Source organism: Falco rusticolus, chromosome 5 (assembly GCF_015220075.1).
Source record: "Falco rusticolus isolate bFalRus1 chromosome 5, bFalRus1.pri, whole genome shotgun sequence".
In the NCBI taxonomy this organism is placed as follows: Eukaryota; Metazoa; Chordata; class Aves; order Falconiformes; family Falconidae; genus Falco; species Falco rusticolus.
The window spans coordinates 91191135-91218929 of record NC_051191.1 but is presented as its reverse complement, the minus strand read 5'-3'; the positions used below and the strand labels follow the sequence as shown (position 1 = coordinate 91218929).

The window sequence follows — 27795 nt, the reverse complement described above, 5'->3', positions numbered from 1 at the left end:
CATATCTCCCTCACCACACTATCATCAACACACTGTCTCATATATACGCGCGGACTTGTAAAGCCTCGAGCCCGGGTAGTGATCCGTACCCGCTGTCCTTTTCTTTCATTGCCATTTGTGAGCAACACTGCACGTGCGGTAGTCCCAGGCAGTACGCATGCCCGTGTCACATCTGCTGTGAATGCCATAGCTACTGCCTCGGTCTCCTGTAGCCTTCACTGAATATTTTATTAGGGAGGACAGGAGAGGGGCAATATTACTGTAGCTTTCTGATCTTTGTATTTCACAGGATTGTCCCGTTCTTACTGGGGCGCTCTGGAGCTGGGGACGGTGTCTACGCTGGTATCTGGCTGTTACACCAGTGGTGGCAAAGCGGCAGATCTTTCCATTGAGCCACAGGACTCGAGCGTGGTGTTTGGTCCACGTGTCCCAGCCCAGTAAATATACCTGTCACCCCATCATTCCCTCATCTACTTGTTTGTATAAGCATCAATCATGTTTATGTCCATTCAGGTATTGGCATAAAAAACCCCAGAAAACAATGTAGGCCCAAGTCAAGGAAAAGATGCCGGTAACTTCCCAAAGCCCCGCAGGGGCTGGCAGGGCAGGAGCTTCGGAACAGCTCAAACATGAACGGGCCTATACCCAGCAAAAGCGTATTGGTCCTGTGTCCAGAGAAGCTGAATGGTGTACTTATAACTACACACAAAACGGGAAGGGAATGAGCATTTTATACTCAGTGGTTAGTTTGACTCTTCTTAGAAAGACCTTCTTCCCCAGACTTTTTATTTTTATTTTTAATCAGAGCAGCTTGCTTTCATCTTGCAGGGCAAAACCAGCCAAAGCAGCAGCTATACTCGCCACTGCCTTTCTTTGTGGAGATATCAAAAGACAGGATTGGAACTGCTTTAGCCTGGTGTGTAACATCCCTTTTGTCCTCATTTAAAGCACTGTCATATTATGGGGTAGCTCAGACAAGAGAAGACGACTGTGGCATAAAGTGAATTATATTTTTAGTCAAAAGACAGTGGCAGATGGTTGCCTCGGCGTGCCTGGCGCGCTGAAGATCTGGTGATGGGAGTTGTTTTGGTGGGGGTTTCTTCCTCTCTTAATTCTGCCAATAGGTCTAAAGGGAATAAAATGTGTCAATAACCAGCACTTACCTGCCTTGAACACAGAAGTCTACAGGCAACCCAGGCGGTGTTCCACACCTGCCCACTTCCAAAGGCACATCCCTACTGGGCCAAACACATAGCCTTTTTCCACTTTCTGCCTTTGAGCACAATGTACAAAGGCTTACCGTCCTCAGAGTTGTTCTCCTCATCACTGGAGAAGGTGATAACAGCTTTTTTGCACGGACGGCGCTTTTGGGCACACTTCTGTTTTTGGAAGGCGTGAGGCGTGACAAAATCTTCACCACTGTTGGCCGTGCTCAGGGGCTGGTGGCGTGAGCCTGCCAAGAAAACAAACCAGCAAAAAATCAAAAAAATAAGAGAGAAAGGTAGCAACCACTCCATCTGTAAGGGTGAGGAAAAGTCCCTAGGTGTCTCTGCTGGACTGCAGGATGAGGGGGAAGGCTGCAGTCTCACAAAAGGAACATACTTCTTGTGGGTTTCTGCTTGGTCGCCTCTGTCACTGGAGTTGCGCTACCTTCCTGGCATGTCACTGCTGAATCCAGCCCTCGATTATGGGAGGCAGACATCTTCTGCTCCAGGTCTTCAGCCAGAGCCTGACGGAGATGGAACACAGTGGGGAAAAGAAAAAAAAAAAAAAAAAAAAAAAAAAAAAAAAAGAGGTGGGGACAGAGAATTATTACATCCATAGCAGAACTTCCATCAAGTTCTCTGATAAATTGTTGGGGGTGAGGAGTAGCCTGCTTAAAATGGAGAACTGCAAGGCTTTCCAATCACTGCATGTCAAAAGCGATCGTTTTCCTGGCCTGGACACTTGCCCCCTCCCCATCCTTACTTTAATCTCAGGTTTGCTGCCTGCTCTGGAGAATCGAGCCAGCAGAGTTTGGAAACAACTGTAGACAGCTGGGTCTTGGAGCTTGTCTGCAAAGCAGTCAAAGTTGTCCTGCAGCTTCTGAAGGCCCCGTTCCGAGAGGGGAAGCAGAGTCAGGCAGTAGGATAGATCCCGATACTGACGGTCAGTCCTGGGAAAGACAAAGGTTGCCATTAGCTCTGATGGAAAGGGGTATGTACGGATGAGCACGTCCTACCTTGAACTACAGCATGCGAGGATAAAGCATTTCCTGCAGGTGCTTCAGCCCTGCGGAGTATCAGATCCAGGCTGCTCTGTTACAGGTCAGAGTGCAGTGCCACACCGCACACAGCCACCACTGTGTGCCATCGAAGACACTGATCTGACACGTCAGAAAACCAAGAAGGCTTCACTGTTAAAGAACGCAATCACTCTCTTAAGAAGTGTCAGAAGTTATTGCTGGCTATGAGGAAGAAATACACTCACTGAGGTGAGGACTCCTCTTGAAGGGCCTCATTTCAACTGAATTTAAAACAAAAGTCACTGGGGGAAAAAAGGGAGTGGGGAGTAGACTAACATCCTTAATGTACCCCACTGTGATGGAATGGGAGGACAAAGAGCCAGGGTGAAGCCCCTCTTATTAATACACACACAGCAGAGGGCCAGAAGTCTGTCCTGCACAGTCTCTCCAAATGCACTGTCCAAACACAGAGAGATGGAGAACAAGGCTGCAGCACCCAGCTGGTTCCACATCCACAGTCTGAACGACACCTGCCATGTTGCTATGCTTAGAACTCCAGAAATGCTGAATAAGGTGACGGGGGCTGCACAGTCTTTTTTTAAGCTACTGTTTTAGCCTGGAGTGAGAGTCTTGCTCTAGCGTTACCACTAGCATGCATTAAACTGATCATCTTTGTGGCAGAGAAATATTAGGACGTTTTTATTCAAAGCTAGACATGGCTTACACATGCACATTTTTTTTTTACAAATGTGAAGAGCTCACCGGTGTTCCTGGGAGGCAATTTTGGAGAGGGGCTACTCTCCACTCCAGCTCAGAAAGCAAAATCCAAATATTTCTGGGGAATATGCAACTCCCTGAGGCAGCCGAACAGGCCACGTGCCCAGGCACTGTGTACAAATGGCCAAGATAAGCAGGCACAGCTTAAACCTCAGGGGCAAAGACACAACGATGGAGAAAGAAAAATCACAGGAACGGAGGAAGGCAGGGTGCACCAAATTCAGTGGAAAGTAAAACGAAGGTGTCACTGAAAGTACATGACAGAGAGGCAGGTAAATTTCTACTGCCTTTCTTCCTAGAAAAGGAGACTAAAAAAAGAAAACGTCAGAGAAGTTACAGCTTGGGGAGCAGGGGGAAAGAAGCAACAGCAACCCCCACACACACACTGAAACCTAGGAAGCAAAACCATACCCCAGGGTGGTGGGGTGGGTCCTGCACTGTATACTCTGTCACCAGCACCATGAGCAAGGCATGCACATCTCGCAGACAAAGCACGGCCTAAGCCTATGGCAGCACAAGCCCTTGAATAAGAAAGCAGAGTCCCAGGCATAGAATTAGTACTGAGCAGCCCACGCACACAGAGCAAGGAGAGGCCGGTACCAGCTAGATGGTTGAGATCACCCTGGACAGGGGTGCTGGAGGACCCCAACGCCTCAGCCGGACACACTGATCTGAATTCTTAGCTGAGATGCAAGGGAAGAGCCTGTGGAGAAGGACCACAAAGGTGCCTAAAACCCACACGTGGGATGTCTCCTTGCTCAGCTGTACTGCAGATCTACATTGTCACAAAACTGTTTCCTAAGAAAGGAGGGAAGGGAGAGGGGCCAGTCACGGTGTAATGAGAGAAGAATCCTTATACATATTTATTCATGTATTTTTAGGAGGAAGATGGGGAGGGGGAGAAAGAGGGACCTAATCCAGGTTATGTCAGCATTTGTCTCTTTGCCACATGAAGTATATGATGAGAACCTGTTACAACCACCATATACAAGGTAGTTTCTTCCAACAGTTCCTAAGAAGCAGACTTGCTTGTCAGGAAAATTAGGATTACAACCCACCTGACAGTCCGGAATCGCTGACAAAGTTTCTCCACCAAGCTCTCTCTCTGTTTGTCTTTTGAAATGTATGAGAAGAGATGTCTGCAAAGGAAAAAAAAAAAAAAAAAAGGCAAAGTTTACAGCCCAGAGAGGAAACCACATTTCTGCCTACACTATGGGATGTCTGCAGCTATCCTATCCAGTGATCAGCTGGGTGGCCATCCAAAGATGATGAGAGAGCTCTGCGTGCCTCAGACTTAGTTCAGGAGAAGCTACAGGCATATGTACATATTTAAAATACTAATCACAGACCCTGTTGGGGGACAGCTGCTAGGACAAAACATACAATTAAAACTGCATGTTTGTGTAATAGCACCTGCCTAGGATGAAACTAAGAAATCCAGCTCACGCAAAGACCCTTGAAGGTCTGGAGTAAGAAGTGCTAATGGCTGTGCAGGGTCTGAGGCGGAGGGATGCTGAAAAGGCTGCACCAATGACTTCTGATCTGCTCCTTCCATCCAGTTTTAAGAGCGTGCAACACCTCCAGACAACCTCCTCACTTCACACGTTGCCCTGGCAGACTACCATGTCTGACAAGCAGGCCTTGAGAGGAGTGGGGTGGCACGCACTACTTTTTTTCCCCTTCAAAACCGTTCTTGTGACTTCTCTTACTAATTTGCTGAAGATACGCTGCTCTATTTTGAATCAATGCAAAAGTGAGTGTTACTTTGCACTGAAGTGGGAACAAAAAAACTTAACCACTAACCTGATCATGTTTTTCTTAGTTTCTTGAGGAATAGAGACATAGTCTTCAACACAGTTAAGTACTTCTGCATTCTGCATGATGTCCTCGCAGAAATCATTGAGTAACTTCTATGTATTAAGAAGGTCCTGCTGGCTGCCCTTTTTCTTGTACCAACACTTCTGTTAACTTACGCTCAGTCAGGCTGCACTGGACTCAATGCAGCTGCTCTAGGCGCATCCTCATTCAGTCCTTGGTATGTCTACAACCACTACACCAAGCTTCGTTCTTAAGATATGGGACAGAGACCATATCCTCAGGAGTCCTTTCTTTGCATTTGTTCCAGCATCAATTCATCTTTCTTTAACTTATATGACCAGAACTATGGCAGCATTCCAGGTAAGGTCTCACCAGCACTACCAATGCTTCCCTATCCGTAAACCAGAAATAACGTGACCGCTAAAATAGCCAGTGGACGGAAAGAGTAGTTGGAAAAAAAAAGGTCACTGGAGATTTTATTGGTCTCCTCTTCAGCAACAGAAATACTCTTGTTTTGTCCAGCAGTCCTGTCTGTAATCCACAGGGATTCAGGCAACTCAGAAAAACCCTCATATGTTTAAGTTTCAGATATAAGAGGAAAATTTCTATAATTTACCACTAAAGACATTTTTTGTGCTGTCTATGAGCAACCAATACCCTCAGACTGAACTATTTCAATATGTCTCTATACTATGGAGTAAGGTTTCATGGGGAAAAAAAGGCCAAAACAAAAAACCCAAACCCAAACCAAAGCAGCAAACCCAAACCTGTTACTTTAACTACAACTTTACTAAAATTGCTTACAAAAAAATCCAGTAGGCCACCAAAATGACAAAGGCAGCAGAGTCTTTAAAATCTGTTGTGTTCTCCCATGTTGCATATCCATGTTTCCATGCATAAACCCAACTGTTTTCCTTTTCTAGAGTGAACGAGCTAGTAGAAACTCTGTGGAGCTTCTCCTCACCCCCAGCTAGGTGGCTTTAGAACAGATTCCTCTCAGGATGACTCCATTTCAGATACAGACTGAAAAAATCAGATCAAGAACAACTGAAAAAGCGTGTTGTGTAAGTCACTGTGGTTTCTCTTCCCTGGATCTCACACCCCCTTTGCATAAACATAGTCCTAGTCAAAAGAGATTTCTCGAACCGTAGAATACCTCATAATGGTGTGGAAGGGTTCCTCCTCTATGCCGCAGTTAGGATCTGAGAGGTGACTGATGATGTCTGGAAGCAGGTTATAGATGGCGTTATCCTGTGCAGAATACAGGGTTCTACATGAGATACAGAATTACAAAGGACAGCTTAAGTCAAGCCAGATAACCTGCCCACTTAAAGCTACCTCCCTTCTCCCCGCCCCAAATCTACTGACCAAAAACATCAGCTTTTTGAAATTAGCTGTACACAGCCAGCCAAACCCATCCAGAACTACTTGGCTGAAGCTAAGGGGGAAAATAACCAATTGCCAAGCTAACAACAACTGCAACCCTTGGTTTGCGACAGCTCTGCTCTTTGGCAGACCTGGATGAAGTTTCTTCGCTTTCCAGCCGCGTCACAACCCAACAAAAAAGCTTCCTGATAAAGGAAACACACAGCAGTTCAGCTCAAGGAACTGCCTCCCGCCTGGCCTGAAGAGGCCCGTCCAGACGCCCCTTCCCACTGCTTTGACAGGGTTTGTCACAGGCGCTGCAGAGACAGGAATTAGTGCAGTCAGGCGGCTGGCTCTGCTTTTAGTGGCACAAGCCCCTGTACCACTGCAGCTGCTCAGGCAGCAAATCTCAGACTCTGAAGGGCCCGCGGCGGCACTCATGCTTAACAGATGGTGTACAGGGGGCACCGCTGCTATTGTTCTCACCTGCCTGGGCTGTAATTCCTTCAGTTTAGGGGTCTCAGCATCACACAGCCAAGAACAACTTTGAAAGGTTTCAGAGATGGTGCACTGCCTGAGCCCTAAGGTCAGGGAACTCTGCTGTAAAGCCTCAAGGTAAGCTGCAGAGAACTGTTCCCAGCCCTGTACCAGGCACACACAAGAAAGCAAAGGGATGAGGCACCAGTTTGGAACCTGCCTTCTGATGCGAATGGATGAGGTAAAATTCAGCAACATCACAGCTGAAACAAAACTTGTGTTGCACAATTTCCTTTATCTGTCCTCATCTAGGCAACACAGAGGGACAGGCAGCTGCTCTGCACCACTAACACATCTTCTCCAGGACTCAGCTCTTGTATCATTGACTCAGCTTCCACCAGCCCCTCCCCACTCTTGTCAGCTAAGGTCCGTGAGCATCCACTTGCCTTGTTGGAGAGTTCACTGAAAAAGTTGTGAGCTAGTCCCATGATTGCCTCCTCTGGGTCTATAAGCAGAGTTGCCATTTCGCTCACTTGGCCCTTCACCTTTATCATGTCTTCGAGGATGAGGTGAGTCATCACCAGTCCAGCCGTGTGCCTCACGCTTGGGCAGGGGTCCCGCAACCTGGCAGAACCATACAGTTACTGCAGAAAGCAGCCGAGTATCTCTAAGCTACTGGTACCCATGACAGCCTACTCTACAGCCCAGGTCTCTTGTCTCTCTACATTGACACCTTCAGATTTGTTTTCCTGGGTCATTCTCACCTTCCGGAGGCCCAGTGTCACCCTTCCAGAGCTCTCATCACCTGTGTTCTTCCAGCAATGACTGTAGCATTACCTGGCACAGAGATGCGATGTCCAAGGCTCCACCACGTTAGGGAAACGGATGGCCAGATCTCCTGCTGCAATAATGAGGTTGGATCTCACACCAGGCAGAGTGGACTTCTCCATCATTGTTAACAGCAGGCGCAGGTGGGAGCTGCAGAACTCAGAGCTGATGAGACAGGGTACAGAAAAGAAGGCATTCATACCAAAATTCCATCTCTCAGAGAACAGAGACACATACACCAAAAAAAAAAAGAAAATCTATGAACGCTCTTTTGTGTTTGTTCTCTCCACAGGAAAGGAGTTGCAACGTTTGCTTGTGCTTTAGTACCAGGAAGGCCGGGAAGAGGCACCGGAACAGCCAGCCATTACCTGATCATGCAGACTTTGCCAAGACTCAGGGCTGCAGCAGCCGAGAGCGCCGGATCGCTGTAGAGCCCAGGGTTTTTGCAGACTTTGAGCACCAGTGGAACAAAGGCAGAGAGCAGGTGCTTATCTAGAGAGTGGGAATAAAGACAGCAAGTATGAGAGTGCTGTTTGTGCATCCCTCTAAGAACAATTACTCTGTTTATCCCAGAACTCCTGCAAAACTACAGAAATTCGTTGACTCACTTTCACCATTGAAAAAAACACTTCCAGAAAGGCAAAGAAACAGCCTGTGTAGAAACTGACACCAGACAAAAAAAATCACAGTGTTTCCTTCTGAAGGAAACAGCCTTCCTCTTTCTGGATCTGTTACCCACTGTACCTGTTCTTCCACACAGGCAGACAGAGACAGTGCTCCTCGGTGGCAGCCACACTCACCATCTAGAAGTTCTGTCTCACAAATACTGCGGATGAGCTCGGCCTCAGTGTCATCCGCTGAGGCTCCCACAAGGCCCAGCTCCTCCTCCATAGTGGTCTCATTTCCTGTGCTCTGTGCAGAAGGGAAGACTGTAAAGATGACGACAGGCAACAATAACCCCTCCCCTCACAAAGTACTCTTCTCTCAGGTGAGAGGTGGATGCAGGTTACCAGCAGCACGACTAGAGTTGAGAATAGACTGATGGAGAATTCTATAACCCACTTTTCCCTGAGAACTGAATGAAGCTGTGCAGCGTACCCCAGGATTTGCCAGGCCATGTGTCACAGAACATCAACAAAAAGAGAAAGCCGAAGCTCCTGAAGCTAGTATGTTGAGACAGACCTAGGACACACCTGGCATCAATGCCAGAGTCTGGCACAACTTCAGGGAGACGCAAACCCTAAAAGCACGAAGTTCAAAGCAGACTTTGAATTGCTGGTCTTGTGAGTAAGATTATGGGAAACCTCAAAGCAAGGCAAAAGCAACACAAGGGAAGAAGAGAGACGTGGATGTTGCGTGAGGACCAACGCTGCGTCCCACTGCTGCTTCTTGGAAAATCTCATCGTAACCTCCTCCTGTCTGGTAAATGGTTGTGACACTGATAAGCAGGGTGGATGAGGAAACTAACTACAAATTTCTCTGGACATAGCAGTATAGGCATCTAACAGAGGCTGGATACCTAGGGACGCACATTTTTCTCTATTCTTACCCTAGAAAGTTAGCCTCACTACACTCTGGAAAATGTTGCAAGGTAACCCTAACCAAACATGGTATTTCTATCATACATATCCCATTAAGAAGGTTACTATTAAACTTTCATCATTACCACCTGAGAAGGGATAGGACCTTCAAACCCTATGGACCAAGGTTCCAGAAGCCCTTTTCCAAAATTCAGGGCACAAATGGGTGTTCTTCACCACCAGCAGCAATTGCAAAAGATTGCATTGGTAAGAAAGGAAGTGATGAGGGGGACGGAAATATTTGCCTGAAGCAGGAAGATAAGCATGGCCAGGACATCACCCTTCATTCCCTCTATTTTGCCTCTTCAAAACCCAAGACTGATGTGAGAGTTCTATTGAATGGGATCGTTCAAGGGCCTCAGCTCTCCCTGTCAATCATGCCCATTTCTATTCCCAAAGCACACGTTACCCCAGGCCTCCTGCATCCTCAGGAGTGCATTCTCCAGAAGTTTGCCATAGCAGTAGCTGGGACACTAGAAGAGCTGCCCATAGGAAAAAAACGCCTCAGTTCTCACCAAGGGCCTCTGCTTCTTCATGCTGCTGTCAGAATGCTTCTTGGACTTCTCCTCCTCTCTGAGGCATCGTCGTCTGCGTAGCTCTGTGCTCACTGACACTTCCAAATATTGTACCTGCTGCAGTGCCACCTGTCCCACAAGGGACAGCAGGTGCATCAGCATGAATGTGGGGAGGCTGCCAGCACCATCAGAGACTCTGTTGGGAGAAACCCCTGGATCCAGTGGAGAAAAATTACTACAGGTCAGTGGTGATCTAGACCTCTTCTCTCATTGGTTACTGTCAAGTTTCACTGTATAACCCACCTCCATGCTCCACAGACTCCTTCATGCACTGGCACCCTTCCACACCAACACCGCCAACTAGTCCCCCAGCTCCTCCTGCAGTTACTCTAGGCCACCCAATCGCAGCATGAGAAACCACGGGTACGGATTTCCTTCACCAGATTTTTTCCTCACCAGCTTTCTGCCCATCAGCCTCCTCCAGCTTCTCCAGAGCTTGCTGACTACACATCTGCAAGATGTGAGCACATATATCCCCTGCCCCTTCTGCTAGCTTGTATATGAGCGTTACTGCTGTCTCCATGAAGGGGATCCAGTGACCACTTGGCTGGGCGAAGCCTGATGAGAAGAGAGAGCAGTGTACCACATGTAACAGTGACAACACAGGCTGCCTCACAGCCCAGCTTCATCCCCTCCAAACCTACTGCTGACTCAGGCTCACCTTTACTCAGAGTCTCACTCAGGGAAGCAAACAGCATGTGGTCCTGTGGCAGTCGAAATGGTGCATTGCTCTGCTCCAGCGCTGGCTGCAGAGAGAGCAGATGAGTTACTCCTACCACATAAGAGATCCCCCCGTGCCCTTCCTGGTGCTCGACCTTGCCACATGCACAATGCCAATCGAAGCCATGCAAGGCCCACGGCAGGGACAGCCCGTATGCTCTGCAACTGAACACACAGAAGGGACATTACTGTCACTTTTGAAGGCATGGTGGCAAACACTGGGTGGATTTAATGCTTGGCCAAATGATAATCCCAGGCCAACCCAGGCAGTTCCACTATTTCACCTTAAATCAAAATAACTCTTGAAATCTCAAAATGACTCTTTTAAAAGCTGATATTATTTACTCATTCTCCACATGAGCAAAGAAGGAAATGTTTAGAGCGTCTTCAGGGTTACCAACGGTACGTTAATCAGATGCCCTTGCCTAGGGGTACTCCAGGTTTTGTTTAAAAGCGAACCATCATCAGAAATGACAGAGGATAGCTCTGGACCCAACATCACCTCACACTTAGGCTGACTCTGTATCAGTCCCACCACATTTTAGGTTGGGAGTAAGATAACCCAGAGAACTACTAAACCAAGTATGACAATGCCTGAGATATCCCAGCACATCTGTATCTGCCTGATCAAGATACACTTGACCAAAACAAGCCGCTACCTGAGGATTTACCAGCTTTCAGTAGCCGGAAACAGAATCTCTCAGTTCACTACAATCCTACTCTCTGTACTGAATTTCTGTGCGTGTGGGGTGATAGGGAGGAAGAGCTACCACAGTCATTCAAGTGTATGTGAGAAGGGTCTGAAGTGTAGACAAACTTTACTGCAGAGTTAAGCCAAGCTAAAACTGAATTACAACTGTCTTTAGAACAATTAAGAATGTTGTGATGTGTATTAATTCATGAAGGTCCTGCAGTAACATCCTCAGTGGAAGGGGCAAACACACAGTGATGGTGCTGTGTGAAAGAGGGCTGCTTTTATGCAGGAACTCCTGAACTAAAACCCTAAATGCTTGAGTCAAAAAACATAGTGGGGTTTTTTTACCCCCAAGTGCATTTAAGACAAAAAAAAAAAAAAAGTATAAAGTTTTTCCCCAGACAAAGATGCTGTGGACCATCATGTTGTTTTAAGTACAAGAGGGACAGGTTTGAAAACACTTCATGTTTTATATTCAGCTGTACAGCTGACAACTCCCAAATATCAGTTAATAGGGAAGAGCAAAAGAATCACAACACCAGAAAACATCAGTAGAGGAAAGGGCTTCATGGTTGAGGAAACACAAATCAGTTTAGAACTGGGAGTCTGAGGAGGAAAATTGAAAGGAAAACAGATTTTTTTGTGCAATGAACTCTTTACTAATTGAATTCAGCCTGTTGCCTCATGAAAATTCTTTTATTACATGTTCACTGATGTGTGCTAAGCTTTCCAGACAGTGCTGATGAATGGTCTCAACCTACTTAATTTCACAGTTGGTAAAAATTTAATCACTTCTCTCTCTTCTCAATACAAACCATTTACCCCCCTTCTTTGTTTCTGGATAACTCTCTTTCTGGACGAGCTCAAGAAGAAACTGAAGAGTTTTACCTTACGGTTACTGGCAAGTTTGGAGATGGCGTTGCATACTTCTTGAGCAAGGCGATAGTCTTCACATACCTTCTCAGACAGCCCTACTGTCACCAAGACGTCCAGGTTGCTACCTACGATCTCTGGCTTCCCTCTATGGAATGGAAGCGATGGGGGTGTTACGTGAGTTGGTGCTGAAAGTTTACAGAAGTATGGATAACCAAGAGAAATACTCCTTGTGCTTTACAGAAGGCAGTGGTTTGAGTAAGAGGAGGGAAGGAAAAAAAACCCCAAATCAAGCAATATTCCACAGAAGCCTGTAAAATCCTCACTCCACTATGAGATTAAGTTCTCCAAAGTGAACACTGGACACACTGTCTCTTTACAAAGAAATAAGATTCTTGATTCCTTTTTCTTATCAGAAAGAAGAAGAGCTTAAAAGGGCAAGACAAAGAAAAATGTTGCAAAACAGAAAAGAGTCCAGCAGCTCAGGACCGGTGACATGTGCCACTTCCTCCCCTACTGTGCAAAACAAAACAACACAAAAACACCCCAACTCCAAAGCCCATGCCCACATCCCCGCTCTTCTTTCTACCTATGAAAGGTAGAATTGCATATTCCTCAGACCAGGCTTGATCTGAGGAATATAAAATTAACTGGGTGAAGAAGTGAAGAACAGAATTGAATGTATTTAAAAGGAGGATCTAAAAAGTTTATAACGGGGCACCTTCAGGATAAAAGCAAAATCACCTCCCTTAGCAGATTTGTGAAGGCAGCAATACTGTTATTTCATCCCCCCGCCATGGACTCAACATAGGGTCTCACGGGATATCTCAGAAGCCTAAAGAATTCAATCCCAGGATTTTAGGGAAGGACATGAATTTTGAGATGTCTACAATTCTGCCACAAGCACATGGAACGGGGTGGTAGAAATACCTTGGAAGGAATATCTAATTGTCAAATTGCAGAATTGGCTGTGAGCCCCAGGAACAGCTCCCAGCTCTAGAGCCAAGAACTTTGGGATTATCATTATGCAGGCCTAGTTTTGACTGATTAAGAACTGAAGTAGGAAGAGCAAGAAGAAATCAGCAGGTAAGCTAAATACCAAAGGGTGACTGAAGAAATTAAAACCTTACAGTGCAATTACACTCTTTTTGCCTCCAGAAAGGGAAGCGGACTCATTTCCCTCCCTCATGCTAAAGGCTCCAGACATCTCTACTCAGCAGCTTATTGCTGCTCTTATCCAAACACAAAGCTGCAGAGCTGTGGCACGGCGAGCTCTGAGAAGGGGCGGACATTCAGAATACAGAGAAAGTGATGTTGTCATACTCATTCAGAGACTGGGCTGGTGGGACCCAGCACAACTATGTTTAATTCCAGGCCTCGTTACCCCATGACAGGGCTACTGTTTTTGAAGCTGCAGAACAAAAGGGTCACCTGATGCAGCACCTGCAGTTCTTCGATAAAAATTGACTCCCTGTACATCCTCCCACTCACATAATCCTCCCACACCACAGGCCCACGGCTCACCGTGCCATCATCCCCAGCAGGATCACAGCAGCACGTTGTTCTAGTGGCGAGCACTGAGATTTTTCTGTGAATCGTTCCCAAAGCAGCTGGATCACAGCAGGCTTTATTTCATCTTTCTGCACAAACTCTGAAATCTGGAAAAGAAACGCAATAAAACAAGTAGGGAGAGGCAGAGGAAGATGGACTTCAAACCAACAAAGACATCAACTGCAATGCCTACCATTTTAACGTAACAGACATTAAGATCACAAACATAATCCAAACCCAGGCAAGTACTCACTATTTCTTCTAAGCACTGTATCGTTCCTAGTGATGCATCCACCATGATGAGAGATAAAGAATGCACCAGGCTCTGAGCTCTGGCCCTTTGAAGGGGGAAAAATAAAATAAAATAAAATAAAATGAAATGAAATAATAATTTAAAAAGGTAAAGGTAAAGAAAAAGGTTTTTTATTCTGTTTCTATTCTGCTATTCAGAGAGCCGAGGACATCTGTTAGATAATAGAGCTGATCCCTGGAGACTTCCCCCTCCACAAGCTAGAGTCCTCCAGGTCACCCAGCTTAAGTTCCAATGAGCACGCCACGGGCTCAGAAGTCCACTGCCTTGTGCACTGCTGCTCCTAGCTGTGCTCAAAGACTCAACAAGAGGCACCCACCAGCCACTTCCCAGTTTGCTCTCAACTACAAGTCAAATTACTGTTTTCCCTAGAACACAAGAAACTGAAACTGTGAACAAATAAGGCCAGATCTCAAACTGTAGGAGAGTCATCTCCAGGCAATACTATCAAGAAGAAATAAGCAGCAGTGGATACTTTGTGTTGCCCTGATGGTACATATGAGGGTGAAGTATGGTGCATCTCACCAGGGATCACACTTACTTAGTGCATGTGTACCCAACAGGCGCTAAGAAAGAAGAGCTAACAAAGAGGACACACAGCTCCTCTCTAGCGTGGAAGAAAAAAGCATTCAAGCAGTACTCAGCTCCCAACCCCAAATCCTGAATAAGGATCAGCAAAGACCCCATTAACATCCTCTCACCTGCCACATGTAGAGATTTGTTACAAAGAGGTTTAACATCAGTCTTAATGAAATACAAATTGAAATGTGTGTGAAAGCACCCAGATGACAATAATAACTACTAACGTTGTATAGTGTGAGGGATAAAGAAACAGTGTATGTTGAAAAAAAATCAAGGACAAAACTGACAGAAAGAAAACCAGTAAACACTGAAGAATGTGTTGTGTACACCAGAAGCAGAACGCCTACACTCAGATAAGGCCACAGCACGCATACCCTGTCAGCAAAAGATCTGAGCCCTGGCGTCAGCCAGACAGCTCCAGCTTCAGCCCATACTGTATGCCATTCCTCTCATTATCCCAACAGGAGGAGTGATGACAGCCATAAGAAACCCAAACCAGGGGAACACTGAGCAACAACTTTGCCCGCAGAAGGTGAAGTGAGCAAGACTCTTGGACATGGGATGACTCCATAACAACAGCTGACTCCCAAAGGGGCTGAAATAGCCATCTAAACTATTCACTTAATTGTTGCCAACCAAGAACCCTGCTGAGAAGACAGACACCCCTTGTTCTCTGTAGAGACCCTACCCAGATCATTTGGGCACACATATCTTGGTGCAGTGCTTTGTATGAGTGAATTTATGAGATGGTTAGGTGTCAGTGCCTGATAACAGTTCAATTTAAAATAATTCTCAGCTTCTCCTTCTGTAAGGCCTCAGATAGAGTTTTGCTGCATGAATTTCCTACACATGGACACTACAACAAACCAAGAGTGGAAGCTCAGTGGTAGGTGCCACAGGAAGACTGGGATACTCAGCTACATAACCTTACATTTCAGCTCAGCATGAAGGGTGGCAACTTTGATTTCTCTTCCTGCCCATAACCCATTCCCAACGGCTCCCCAAAAGAAGAATCGAGGTGGGTGGAGAAAAAACCCTCTTCTGATTAGGAAGGGCCATACCTCTCTGACTTGCCGCTGGGGCTCAGATAGAGCCGTCTGTAGGCATCCAGCACGGCCTCCTTAATACCAGGCTCTTTTGACCATATGAGGGGGAGCATCCTGCGGACTCCAAGCACTGCCTGGGGCACACCAAACTGTGAGGCTGTCACAAGGAACTCAATGGATTCCTGCACAACTGCAGAGAAAAGAACAGTTGCATTAGTGTGGCTCGTTCCTATAGCCTACCAGAGAAGCCATTAAAACAAATTCATAGGCATACTGCTCTCACAGCAAGCCCTACAAGCATCTAAGATCAATGCTACTGTCTGCAGAGGGCTCAAGTCAGAACAGGGCTACTAGTAAAAAGATGTAGATGTCCCGGAGGAAACAGGTACAGGTTAACAGTATTACAACCAAATCTAATCTGACACATTTAGAAGAGCACAGACACCACGTTTGAGAAAGAATAAAATTCTCTTCTGGGAGACAGGAAGAAAAAAATCTCATAGTCACAGCAGATGAGCAGCTGAACCTAAGTCCCAGTGCAATGCTGTAACCAGAGAAATCAAGTTACTTGATGTGTAAATGGGGTAATGAACAATGCTTTTGATTCCAGCTTGAGTACTCCTGAAATATACTTGTCTTCTGCTCATAAGACAAGAAAAAACATTAATTTGGAGAGCATTCACAAGAGAGCCACTGTAATGATCGGAGGGACTGTACAATGAACAGTTCATAGAGTCTGACCCCTGGTTTAGTGGGAGCTTACACGAGAATAAGCCTTCAACTTATAGATCTGAATAAAGACCCCCTATCAGAGAAGCTGGTATGCTTCTCCTGTCTCTAGTCACACCAGAAGATACATATTTTCAACATAAAAAAATAAAATTAAATCTTCGAATCTTAAATCTTTAATTAAAAAAGAAATCTAAATCTGAGCACATCCCTTACTACCACCCCCTCACCCAGCAGCACACCATCTCCAACTGGAGACAATGTCTCAAAATGTCCCAGCTGTTCAGACACTCAATGTGCCTTCCTTACACTACAGCACGGGACAACAGGGAGGTGGAAAGCCAGTAAAATCTGCACAGCCATGAAAAAAATAAACCAAACCCCAGGTGTTTAAGCATCAGGTGAGGGGCACACACTCCGCCTTGAAATTCAAATGACCTGTAAAGACACTGAACCCAAAAGTTCATTTTTGCGTGTGCAAACAGCTAATGACATCCAAACCTGGCTGGGAAAGCCCAGATGCTTATCACAGCTAACACACGAGTCCTTAATACAGGTGAAACCTCCAAAGTGTGTGCATGAAGCTAGGGTGCTGTAGTGCTCAGACCTGTCTGTACCCCAGAGCTATGCAAGTGTCTGGCAAGCAGATGGACCAGGGAGAATGGGAGAGGAGAGAGCTGCGCCCCTCTGTGTCCTCAGAGGTGCTGATTTATGATAAGCACTTCAAAAAAGTCTAACTGAATACAGTAGTTCTAATATTAAATAGGAATAGCTGAATTAAACTCAAAGGCCTACTCATAACCACTTTTCGTGACAGCACGCAAGAGGACCAGGCCATAGAACCTGTTGATCAGGATCGCTTTTAGCTACAGCATATCAAGTTTAAGGAAAGGTGAGGTGGACAAGACAGGCTGCTCAGTTCCCTTCTTGTGGCCAGCATAACAGCTGAAGCTGCATCAGGACACGAAGCAGGTAACAGGACAGCTTCACTGGCCGTGCCTTACTTGGGAGAACCTCAGCTGAGACGATGAACACGCATCCCCCTCCATGGGCGGCAGGGGAGCTTCCATAAATAAGTAGTTTTGGTCACCTGGCTTGTACAACTATTTTCAACCTTGATATTTAAGACATGGATTCCTAAAAGCCCATCCATGCCCTAACACAACCCCAGTGCTTGCTTTTCCGATATCCTGGAAGTGCCTCTAACATCTGCTCAGTGAAAAGCAGCTCCTCCAAACTTGCCCCCTTCCCCTGGAGCTCCACCACTGCAGTGTCTCCCCTCTAGCAAGGGGAAAGCTCTCGAAATGCTGAACAGGGGAGAAAGGACCCCATGGTTATTTGACACACCTGAGATACAGTTTTCATGCATCATCTTGCTGATCAGGCTCAGGGCTTCTGTGATTTTCACTGAAAAGTTGTAAGCATCTTGCAGGTATTGCACCAACATCTCCTGTTTGGCCAGCTCTGTTTGAGGCTGCTTGTCCGGCACAACTTCTTCAGCCTGAGGAGAGCTGCTGCCACGTGGAGAATCCTCACTGTTCTCACCTGGGCAAGAACCTGCACAGCACAAACACCCGCTGGTGAGCAATATGTAAGGTATAAGGGAAACAGGCACAGTTCAGAGCATTTTAACACTTCTCCCTCCACTCCATAGTGAGCCCTTCCAAGAGCCAGGAGACAAAAATCCAAATTCTGCCATCAGACTTGGCTACAAAGACAAAATCTCAGCATGCTGTAGAGCAAGTTCCAGTACTACAGTGTGATGCACCATAGAAATGCCAACTTAATACAGGGGTGGAGAAAGGCATGGTCCAGCTGGGGTAACTCCACTAAAATGTGAAGGGGTAATCTGAACTTGGCATCCCCCCAAAGATGGATGAGGCCCTGAAAGGGAATCAGGGCAGAGTAGGGAGAAGGCAAACGCTGCTACTCCCTAGCAAAGTTTGCAGAAGTGTGGAGAATTGACAAGGCTATAAATATTTTTAGATGGTACAGTTTTGATAGAAATCAGCTCAAGGAGATTGGCTAGGAAACCTTATCCTGAAACGAACAGCAAAGACAAAGAATGTGAAGTCCTAAAAATATGCCTAGAGGCTTCGAGATAAGCAAGAGGTTGCTTGAACCTGATACTTGGTCAAAGCTGCAGAGGGTAAGCATTATGTGCCACCACCTGTTCAGGAAGCAGAACTCCTGACAAATTCAGGCAGGACAGAAGCGGGTGTGTGGATAACACTACACTCCTCTCAGCAGATACTATGTGAATTAAAGCATCAGAAATGCACTTCTACTGGGAACACAGAACTTTTTTGACCAGAAATGAAATAACAGGACTAATCCAATCCAGTAAAAATGCCAGGCCACTGGATGAGTAGATGATCCGGAGATGCACAGCTCTATGAGCTGTCAAGTACACACAGACTGAGCCCCACAGGTCAGAAGGAGGGCCAGGGCATTCCAGAGCCTTTTGGCCTAACTATGGCATCAGCTTGGACTTAGGGAAGAGACAGATTGATCCGAAGCAGTTACCTGTGTAAAGTCTCTTTAGAACACTCAGGATTGTTGCCTCCTCACTTCCTCTGCAGGGCCGCTGAAGGGCTCCTTCCCCTGGAAGTGACACAGGGCCTTCCGCGTAAGGCGGGCTGCACTCCTGGACAACAACACCGCCCATGAGAAGAACATCAGCAACCCGTCAGGGCAGAACGCAAGGGAAACCATCCAACTTTGCCCTGAACAACTGGGGAAGCAGCTCCTGTCAGCATCTTGTGCCGAGTGCCCACGCCAATCTCTTCCTACAGAGTAATGTTACTGGAAATCATCCCTCTACCCTGGAGCTCAAACCTTCTTTAACAGAGAACAAGGGACAAACACAGCCTGTGGGATGAACACTGTCAAACTACAGAGCCTTCTTACTTGTAATTTCAGCTTCCTCAGCAGCCCAGTGATTTGCTCTGATGTACTCTCCCACTGTTTCCCCAACTTCCAGCACCTCCTCTCCCCTTCCTGCAGTGGTTGAAAGAGCTGCTGTGTGGCAGCCCTAACTTCTGGCAGCATTGCTTCCCACTCTTCCTCAGAGGTGATCACTGGAGCTGTTATAAAAAAACCAAAAACCCAACACAAAAGAGGGAATGAAGAATACAGAGACTCAAATGACACCCTAAATGGGAAGAGAAACTCATCTGAAAGTTAGGAATTCCACTTTTCTTCTCCCCCGCCAGCCCTGGAAGACACTATTCTCATTGATCCCACCCAGACTGAAGTAAGAATAAACCATAACTTTTTGGCATACTGCCCCCCCCAGCAATAACCAATCACTGAGGGTAAAAAATGAAAGGTAAGAGAGAACCATCATGGAATTTATATTTTGTAGACAGCACCAGGTCCAATGCTAATCAATTTAAAATTAACATCTGCCCAACCAAATATGGCTTAAGCCGTACTTGAATGGAAAACTGAAAGCTGAAATGGAAGCCTGAGAGGGTGTTCAGTTCTTATGCTGAAAATAGGATATTTAGCTAAATGGATGTGATCTAGATACGGACACTGACAGGTCCTTTTCTAATACTACTGTATGAAAATCTGAAATCTGCTGTGAGATTAATCCCAGTTATCCGGCCTCACCATCTCATGCGAGTCAAGATCTGAGACAAAAGTCACCAGAACCTGGGAGCAAATTTAAGATGAGGAATAATAACCCTGGTATGTCTTGGGAAGGGGAAGACGAAGAAGGGAAACTACCTGCTGTGGATCTATCACGGTCCCTCATTTCTTGCAGCTTCTGCACCTCTTTCTTCCGTGCCTCAGTCAAGTCGGTACAGCTTAGCTGAAGATGCAGAAGAGAAGTATGTTACTCACCCTCCTTTTTCTGAAATGCTAGAACTCTTTCTCATCCACTGCCCGCTTGAAGTTGTCAATCCCCTCAGATAACCCTGTTTTTGGAACTGGAATAGCAGACTCTGGACGTCACCTAGAATGGGAACTCCTGTAAATCATCAGTCTGAGGCTCAGGAGCAGGTGCAGCTAAACACAAAGAGCTACAGCTCTGTGCAGAATGTTCTAAGAGACTAATTCTGATCAAAAGGAAAGAAACCCCACAGTGGATTCAAATCAAACCACTGCAGGTTTTTCCACAATCAAAGGCATCCCTCCTGGCCTTCAGCACATCTTCACCATTACACCAAGTGAGGGAAGAGCCAGAGGAAGCAAGATCTGAACCTGGGAAAACCAGAAAGCTCCCACGTGCAGAGTCAAAGGCTATTTTGTCCCTCCCACAAGACACAGGAAGGCTATAGCACACTGCAGATATTCAGCCTGCAAACAGATATCTAGCATACTCATCATACTGGTGGGAATTACCTTGCAGGAGAAGGGATTGTTGGACAGAAATGCAGCCAGGAGCTGGATTGCATTTTTAACTACCATCACAGATTTGTCTTTGAGACGCCCAACAGCCACTGATACCACAGACTGAAACTGAGTCAAAGGCAGGACCTATCACACAGTGAGAGCATAGACAAAGTTATTGAGAAGGCCTAGAGGCCCAGAAAAAGTTATTTTACTGCAGATGTATTAATGTACTAAAAGGCAGAGATTCTAGACTTATAGAAAAGTAGTCTGGGTCTGAAGGGACCTCTGATTATCTTCTGATCCAAGCCCTGTTGTAAGCAAAGACTTGGGTTATCCAGGGTCCTGTTGAGTCTTAGTATATCTACCAAGGGTGATGTTTTCCCATATCAATGTCCAAAAAAACTTGCATACTGTGTTCCTTCTGTTCTATTCCAGTAACAAAGACCAGCATTTAATTTCTGTTCCCCAGTTCCCTTGTCCCTAGGGTCTTTGGTCTCTTGGCAAAAAGGAACTACAGACACCCCAGCACACAGAGACAATGCCTTTCTCTGTTAAACTTCAGTCTCTGCAAACAAAGACCAGGATAACAAAAATACCTTTAGAAAACAACAGGGGAAGGGATGAGTGATGTGAAGCCAATTCCCTAGCACACTTACCCTGCACTGAACGATTCGAGCGAAAAGCTGCAGCACGCGGCTGCGCACAAAGCCATGGATGTCACAGATATGGGACTGCAGCATACTCAGAAACTTGTCCCGAGTACCACGGGCAGCTTCCTCCAGCTGGTCACCATTCAGCACCCGCACCAGCACTTCTGCCATAGCCGCCAGAATGGCATTTCGCATCATATAACTCTGCAAAAAGAAAAGCTGTTGAACCAGGAACAGACAAAAAGACACAATTTGATATGCCCAGAGGAAGGACAGCCCAAAGTTTGGGCCTTCCAAGTCCCAGGCTCTCAGCCTTAAGTGAATTTCTCCATTATGGACTTTGTATTAACCTTGGGTGAACATGATTGTGCCTGGAAGACAGAGTAATTCAACCCTGCTATCCAACTAAGTCCACAGAAGCCAAGAACTGATACAAGAAACACTTAAAGCTTTAAAGGGCAGCTTAAGAAAAGGTAACACAATGACAAACTCATTAAGTACTGAAGAACAACGGACAACAGCTGGGATCTTAGACCAGTAAGCAGTCTCTGATATCTGAGAGTGACAACCAGACAGTAGATGTCATGGTTTCCATTTCCTTTGCATCTTTTAGGTAAGGGCAGAACCTATTCCAAACAGCAGGTTTTGGCTACTTGATGTCTGTGAAAGAGGGTTGGGTTTTTCAGGCAGAAAAAGCTGGTTAACAGCACCTCCACCCCCTGACTTCTCCAGACAGACAATATTGCAGTAACGTACCTCTCCATTCAAGAGATGCAGGAGAACACTCATGTTGGCCAGCACCAGAGCTGGAATCTGTTCAGCCAGTTCAGTTATAAAGGTAGCATAACCCTTGACTCCTGAAGTATCATGAGCCAGATCCTGTGGAAATTTCTGTCCGATTTCCCTGCATAGAAAGATGAAACAAGGAATAGGGTGCCCCAAGTAGCCAGGGAGGGAAGGACAAGCCTCAGGGTATTTTTCTCACCTTAGCAATTCACCCACCAGGCTTTTCAGACCATACTCTGTGGCCCAGAGGCTCACGGCCTGTGCAAACACTGGGGCTACATGTTCAAAGTGCTGCAGCATCTGCGTGATCTTCACAATAGCACCTTTCACATGTGAGAAGAAAGAGATCAGGGACAGTAACTGAGAATGGCTTCAGGAAGAAGGCAAAGGAGCAGGAACTCACTGAACATGTGATCATAGTGAGTCAGGACTGCAGCAAGCAGATGTGTCACAGCCTCCCGTGTGGCCCGGTACTTCTGAAGACCCGATGCTTGGATTCCCAGGATGTGGTAACAGCTTCCTGTCATCAAGCTAAAGCCACAGAAGAGAGTGAACCTCACTATCACAACTTGCACCAACATCATTTCTAGCACACTCCAGCAGCCAACATTTCTTTCAAACAGAGAGATTCTCCAGTATCCTTAAAAATCTGAGCAAACACCACCTGAATTTGAGAGGCCTACACGAGAAAAGTAAGTGGTTCTTAAGCACATCGCTTTTGCCTCAAGATGGTTTCCTCAGTTACCCAGCAATCTGCACTCTGCAGAGGGCTGTAATACCACATCATTGGCAGATTTAACATTTAACCCTCCCCTCCAGAAAACCAGTCACTCATCCCACCTCTACATCCACTTCACCCCATACCTGACAAATTCTTCATCCACTGCTGAACCACCCCAAAGCTGACGGAGATCCAGCTGCAGCAGCTGTGTGAGCAGATGTAAAACCGGCTCCCTCTCCTCTTCCCAGAAGGATCCAGAGGTCTTGGTACTGGTTCTTCTTGTTCTAGAAAGCAGATTACACAACACGATACACCAGCAGCTTGACAGCAGAAAAAAACACCATCACCACCCAGTTTCCCTCAAAAAAGCAGATGACTGTCATGTTCTACAGCACTAAGAGACCCATTGCAAGATGTATGAGAAGTTCACGCATCTGCATCAAATGACGGTTGCCGTTACCTCTGACCACAGAAAGGGACTCGTGAGAAAATACTGGCACACAAAGTACTAGCCAGACACTGAAGAGTGAACCAGAGAGGCCTGGGTACCCAAGTATCTGCTGATGTTTAGATACATATTGTCCCTTTGGCCATTTACCATATACAGTTTCACAGAAATAACCAGTACTCCACATAACACACTGATCTTGCTGGCATCATGTTTAAATAAACCCAGCTATAACATGAGAGATACCACAGAGTATAGCAAGCTTTCATGTTTTCTGCTTTTATCAACGTGGTTTCTCACAGTCCCCTCACCTACCTTCCCACTAGGATTCACCTCCAACAAAGCATTCCTGCAAGTTTCCGTTTCAAAGGCATCCACCAGGCCAGTCAGCAAATAGCAGTTCATCTTTAGAGCATTGAGGTGAGCAGCACAGTCCGCACGGCTCAGCCCAGAATCATGCATGATGGCAGGAAGTTCATTGGAATGATGGGACACCACTGAAAAGAGGTGGAAAGTCATGAGAACTCCTTTCAAGGCCCCTCAGCCATCCCCTCTTTCGAGGGCTTAAAGCAGCCATCAGATTACCAAAGACGTGCTCACATCTTACCAGCTGTAATAAGGGCTGCCCCCTGCAACCCAAACCTTGATGCGCTGCCCCATCCTATCCCCACAGCCCCATGTCAAGCTCACAGAAATACTCCCTCAGAGCTGATGCATCCCAGGATGTATTTTCCAGGGACACAGGGAAGGGGATTTCTGTCGGCCTGCCCTTACAGCAAACATGCACAGCTCAGCATTGTCCACCAGATTACAGGCCATATTACTGGAATGGGCTGAAAGTGCAACCCAGCTGGTCAAGTCACATTAGCCTTTATATCATCACCGATGCTGCCAAAGGGGAGGGACTTCTCTAGTGCTTCTGCTTCAGCCAGGAACATGGATACCCACCGCACATCATCAGCTCCAGGGCACCTCCTTGACAGCAGTCTCTGGCGGCTTGGAAGCAGCCTGCAGGGCAAGCACAGTTCGTTGAGGGGAGCGAAGACAAACGCCCCCGGGTAGAGGCGCGAGTGCCATCGGCGCCCCAGCCTTGCCACAAACCCCCCTGCAACCCGCATCCCCTCGGCCCCAGCCCCGCGCTCGGTACTCCCCGGAGCAAGCTGTAGAGAGAATCGAAGGCTGCTGCAGCACCGCCAATTGCGCTCGTGCGCCTTGAAGGCGCTCCGGAAAGCTGCGGGGAAACACGGAGAGGGGTGGGGGCAGCGGTCACGGCCGTGACCGCCAGTAGGCCCAGGCCGGGCCGGGGGCAGCGCTTACCTGTGAGGGCGGGCGGCAGCTCGCTAGCGGCAGCACCCTCTGCACAAACATAGCAGCCGGGGCCGCTGTCCCGCAGCAGGTCGGCGAGGTTAAGGGGCAGGCGGAACTCCCAAGCGGCCTCCGGCACGGACCCCACGGGCTGTTGCCGGGGCCGCCATTGCCCTGCCGCGCTCCGAATAGCGCGCGCGGCCGCACTGGCCCACCCCCCCTTGCCTGGGCCTATCAGCGGCCAGCAGCCGCTGCCGGCGCCAGGGCGCTGCCCAATCACCGGCTCCCTTTTCACTCTCGGACCGTTAGCGCCTCGTTTCCGTCCTTCCGCTTCCCGACAGCCACAGCGGCCGGAAGAGGCGGTCCCCGGGGTCACCGCGATGGCGGCGGTGCTGCAGGCTGCCGGGCGAGACCTGCTGGCCGGGCCGCCTCCCCTGCTCCGCGCCGAGCGCAGGATCAGCGGCAGCGGCGGGGCGCGCTGCGGCCCTGTACGGCCCGGTCTCTCCCGTGCCCATCTCCTCGCCCCTGCAGGGTTCACCCGGCCCATCCGCATCAAGGAGGCCGCCGAAGCCCAAGCAGGTGGATCGGTGGACGGAAAAACGGGCTTTGTTCGGGGTCTACGATAACGTGGGGATCCTGGGTAAGGCATAGGCGCGCCCTCCCCCCGCTGCGGCCCCGGGGCAGGAGGGGAGGGCGGCTGGACCCATCTGCAGGCGAGTGGCTCTTCCCGTGGCGAGGGGGGGGCTGCGGCGGGCGCTCTGGGAACAGCCTCCCCCGGGGCTCCGGCTCTATCCTTTCCACTTTCCTGTCCTCAGGCGGCTTCCATATCCACCCGAAGAACCTCATCCAGGGGCCCAGATGGCTGCGAGGCTGGCGGGGTAATGAGCTGCAGAGGTGCATCCGCAAGAAGCAGGTGGTGGGAGATCGGATGTTATAGACGACTATCACAATCTTAACCAAAAGGATCCGCTACTTGTACAAGCGCTTCAATCGCACCGGGAAGCACCGCTAGGAGCAGCTGTGGGCTTGGCATATGGAGTGTGGTTTTGCGGCATCACGGTCAGAATAAAGCCAGTTTTCACACGGTGGCGTTCCCAGTGCTTTCAGCAACTTTCACTGTGCGTTTCTGGCCCAGTCTCAAGGTCGCTGCTGCTCCAGGCCTGAGCTTCTCCCTCTGTGCAAGTTAGCCCCCTCAATCATTTCTGATGTACTTCTTGCCGACATCTGTTCCAGTCTGGATCCCTGAACTTGACCTGAGAGTCCTCTATTTTTTGGCCGGCTTCTAGCATCCCTTCAGTCTCTGTGAGCCCTAGGTTCTCTACTTGCCAATTCATTATGCTCCAACTTAAGATATTTCTCAGCTGAATTTCAAGTTAGTGCTAAGAGTGCTACTAATATGTCTTCCAGCTAGCTGCTTGCCCCCCTTGCCCTCATTTATCTGTGATTAAGCGTGAATCATTCAGATGTTAATGAAATGCACCAAACCCTTGTCTTAAGGGGAGAACTTGTCTCTGTTAAGTCTCTGACTTAACCCCATACTAACAACACTTACTGACCAAATGGCCTTTTGTTTATAATTTAGTCAGGCTTTGAAAAAGTAATTCAGGCACTTAACTGTTTTCAGACAACTAGCTTCTAGCTTTCCATAACCCATTATTGGTTCATTTAAAGAAGTTACCGTGAATCAAAGCTGGCATCTGTACTCCAGCACCACAAAGAACATTCTATACTCAGAAGAATCTGTAGGATGAGCAGGCGTTTGCCTCTGTCTAGTAGTTGTTAATTCAGCTGCTAGGTAATTGGGGAGTTATCTGCTGACCTGATCTATCTTGTTACAGAGCGGTGCTACTCTGTCATCAAAACAACTTGGTTGGAAGTGCAGGGAATGAAAAGAACTTTCTTTAGGTCTGTGCCTTAGGAAGGTGAAGCCAAAGTCTCTGTTCAAGCAGCTGAAGTTCACGTTCCTGGGAGCAGGGTGGCAGACCTGTGGCACTCTTGTCAGAAGGTGTTGTGGATCCAGGAAATGTGCACAGATCGAAGTGGAGGCTGAGCAAGCACCTGGAAGAGAGCACCTGGGGGTTACTGCGTACATAAATCACAGCGGCAGCAAATCCTTGGCTGAAAGTATGTCAGAAACTTGAAAAGCATCAGAGAAAAGTATCTTGTACCCTTTAGTCACCTTAGTCCCTAAGGACCAACTTGGCAAGGGCTCCGGGCAGTAATTCCATAAGCTCCATGTTCTGTTATTTGCAGTGGTTATTGGAACAGCCCTCAAACTGCAGTGGGAAGCTTGCCAAGCTATGGAAGCTTCTTCCATGACTTGCCCCTTCAGAGCTTGTCAGAGGGCACAGCTTAAAAACCTTCGGTTCTGCCGAGGCTAGTGCTAGATTGCTCCTTAACCCCCGGTAGTCCTCTGCAAATGATCTGGCTCCAGTCACAACCCTGTGTTAAGTCGTCACCTTCCTTGTATGGTCTTTGGGCTCCCAGGCTGTAACTTACAATGTACGTCTTGTGTGCCTACTAATCGCTCGGATCTCACAGTGAAGAGCCTTTACTAACAGCCTGTATTGCTTACGAAAGGAAGAGGTAGTTCAGTGTAAGTGAAAACCAGTTGCTCGTCACCCTACTTACCACACCGACCGCTGTGCAGAGACTTCTTGTTCCAGCATGCTCCTGCCTCCATTCTCATCCTGAATTGAAGAATCCTCCCTTCTGATCCAGCAGGCTCCTCAGAATCTTCAGCGGGGGGAGAGACCCAAGCAGGTAGCTGCTGCTGGGGCTGCTGTTGGAGCCTGTTTTCCCCCCAGCAGGCAGCGGCATCGCGAAGTCAGCTGGTTCAGGCTCCCCTCCGCGCTGTGCCGCAGTGGAAGCGAGCCAGCCGTGCCATATCTTAATTGCAGGGACAGCGGCTTAACCAGGGCCAACATCCACCCTGCGGGGGGGGCTGGAGGCGCTCCCGCAGCCCCCCCGGAACCGCACCAGCAAACTGTGGGGCGGGGAAGTGTTGTTGGGCCCCTGTGCGGCGGCAGGGCCCCGCTCGGGGCTGCCGGGGACCGTGGGGGTCCCGTGGCGGGGCCCCGGGGGAGGGTTTTGCCCCCCGGGGGGGCGGGGGGCGGGTGGTGTCCCATCGCTGGGACCGGTTGTCTCTGCGGAGGGTACCACCGCCGGGCCCTGGGGGGGAGCGGCCCCGTCCCCCGTCCAGGGTGGTCACCCGGGGGCTCCCAAGGCGGGCTCTCAGCCGCGAGCGGCGCGGGGTGGCGGGCGCGGACCCCGGGGATCCTCCGTAGGGGCGGGCGCGGGGCGCGTGCAGGGAGCGTGCTGCGCGCGGGGGCTGGGCGGGCCCTGCTCCCATTGGGCGGTCACAAGGGTGAGTCACCGCGGGGGGGGCTTGT

The 27795-nt window shown here is 48.1% G+C and overlaps 2 protein-coding genes, 1 long non-coding RNA gene and 1 other non-coding gene across 4 annotated transcripts; 1 reads left to right on the top strand and 3 right to left on the bottom strand.

Moving 5' to 3' along the window:
• Positions 1 to 989: 989 nt before the first annotated feature.
• NCAPD2 (non-SMC condensin I complex subunit D2) lies at positions 990 to 24648 on the bottom strand. Its single transcript, XM_037390073.1, is given in 34 exon segments — positions 990 to 1126; positions 1301 to 1453; positions 1603 to 1729; positions 1969 to 2155; positions 4060 to 4140; positions 5976 to 6070; positions 7108 to 7285; positions 7499 to 7654; positions 7858 to 7981; positions 8290 to 8401; positions 9585 to 9796; positions 10041 to 10202; positions 10306 to 10390; positions 11947 to 12079; positions 13456 to 13589; positions 13736 to 13820; positions 15436 to 15610; positions 17497 to 17706; positions 18676 to 18720; positions 18723 to 18796; positions 19060 to 19067; positions 19069 to 19235; positions 19885 to 19969; positions 20503 to 20637; positions 21150 to 21347; positions 21900 to 22047; positions 22129 to 22252; positions 22333 to 22460; positions 22794 to 22918; positions 22920 to 22934; positions 23414 to 23595; positions 24047 to 24106; positions 24251 to 24329; positions 24416 to 24648. Coding segments are annotated over 34 exon segments (4146 nt in total). The 5' UTR covers positions 24467 to 24648; the 3' UTR covers positions 990 to 1013.
• LOC119149496 lies at positions 23670 to 23987 on the bottom strand. Its single transcript, XR_005104729.1, has one exon. It is a non-coding gene; the product is annotated as a small nucleolar RNA U85 (small nucleolar RNA).
• A 90-nt stretch (positions 24649 to 24738) lies between the features above and the next one.
• On the top strand, positions 24739 to 25486 carry MRPL51 (mitochondrial ribosomal protein L51). The gene is given in 3 exon segments (XM_037390074.1): positions 24739 to 24906; positions 24908 to 25043; positions 25219 to 25486. Coding segments are annotated over 3 exon segments (456 nt in total). The 5' UTR covers positions 24739 to 24783; the 3' UTR covers positions 25416 to 25486.
• Positions 25338 to 27702, bottom strand: LOC119149125. The gene is made up of 2 exons (XR_005104577.1): positions 27035 to 27702; positions 25338 to 26461 (listed from the first exon to the last, which is right to left on the bottom strand). It is a non-coding gene; the product is annotated as an uncharacterized LOC119149125 (long non-coding RNA).
• Positions 27703 to 27795: the final 93 nt, after the last annotated feature.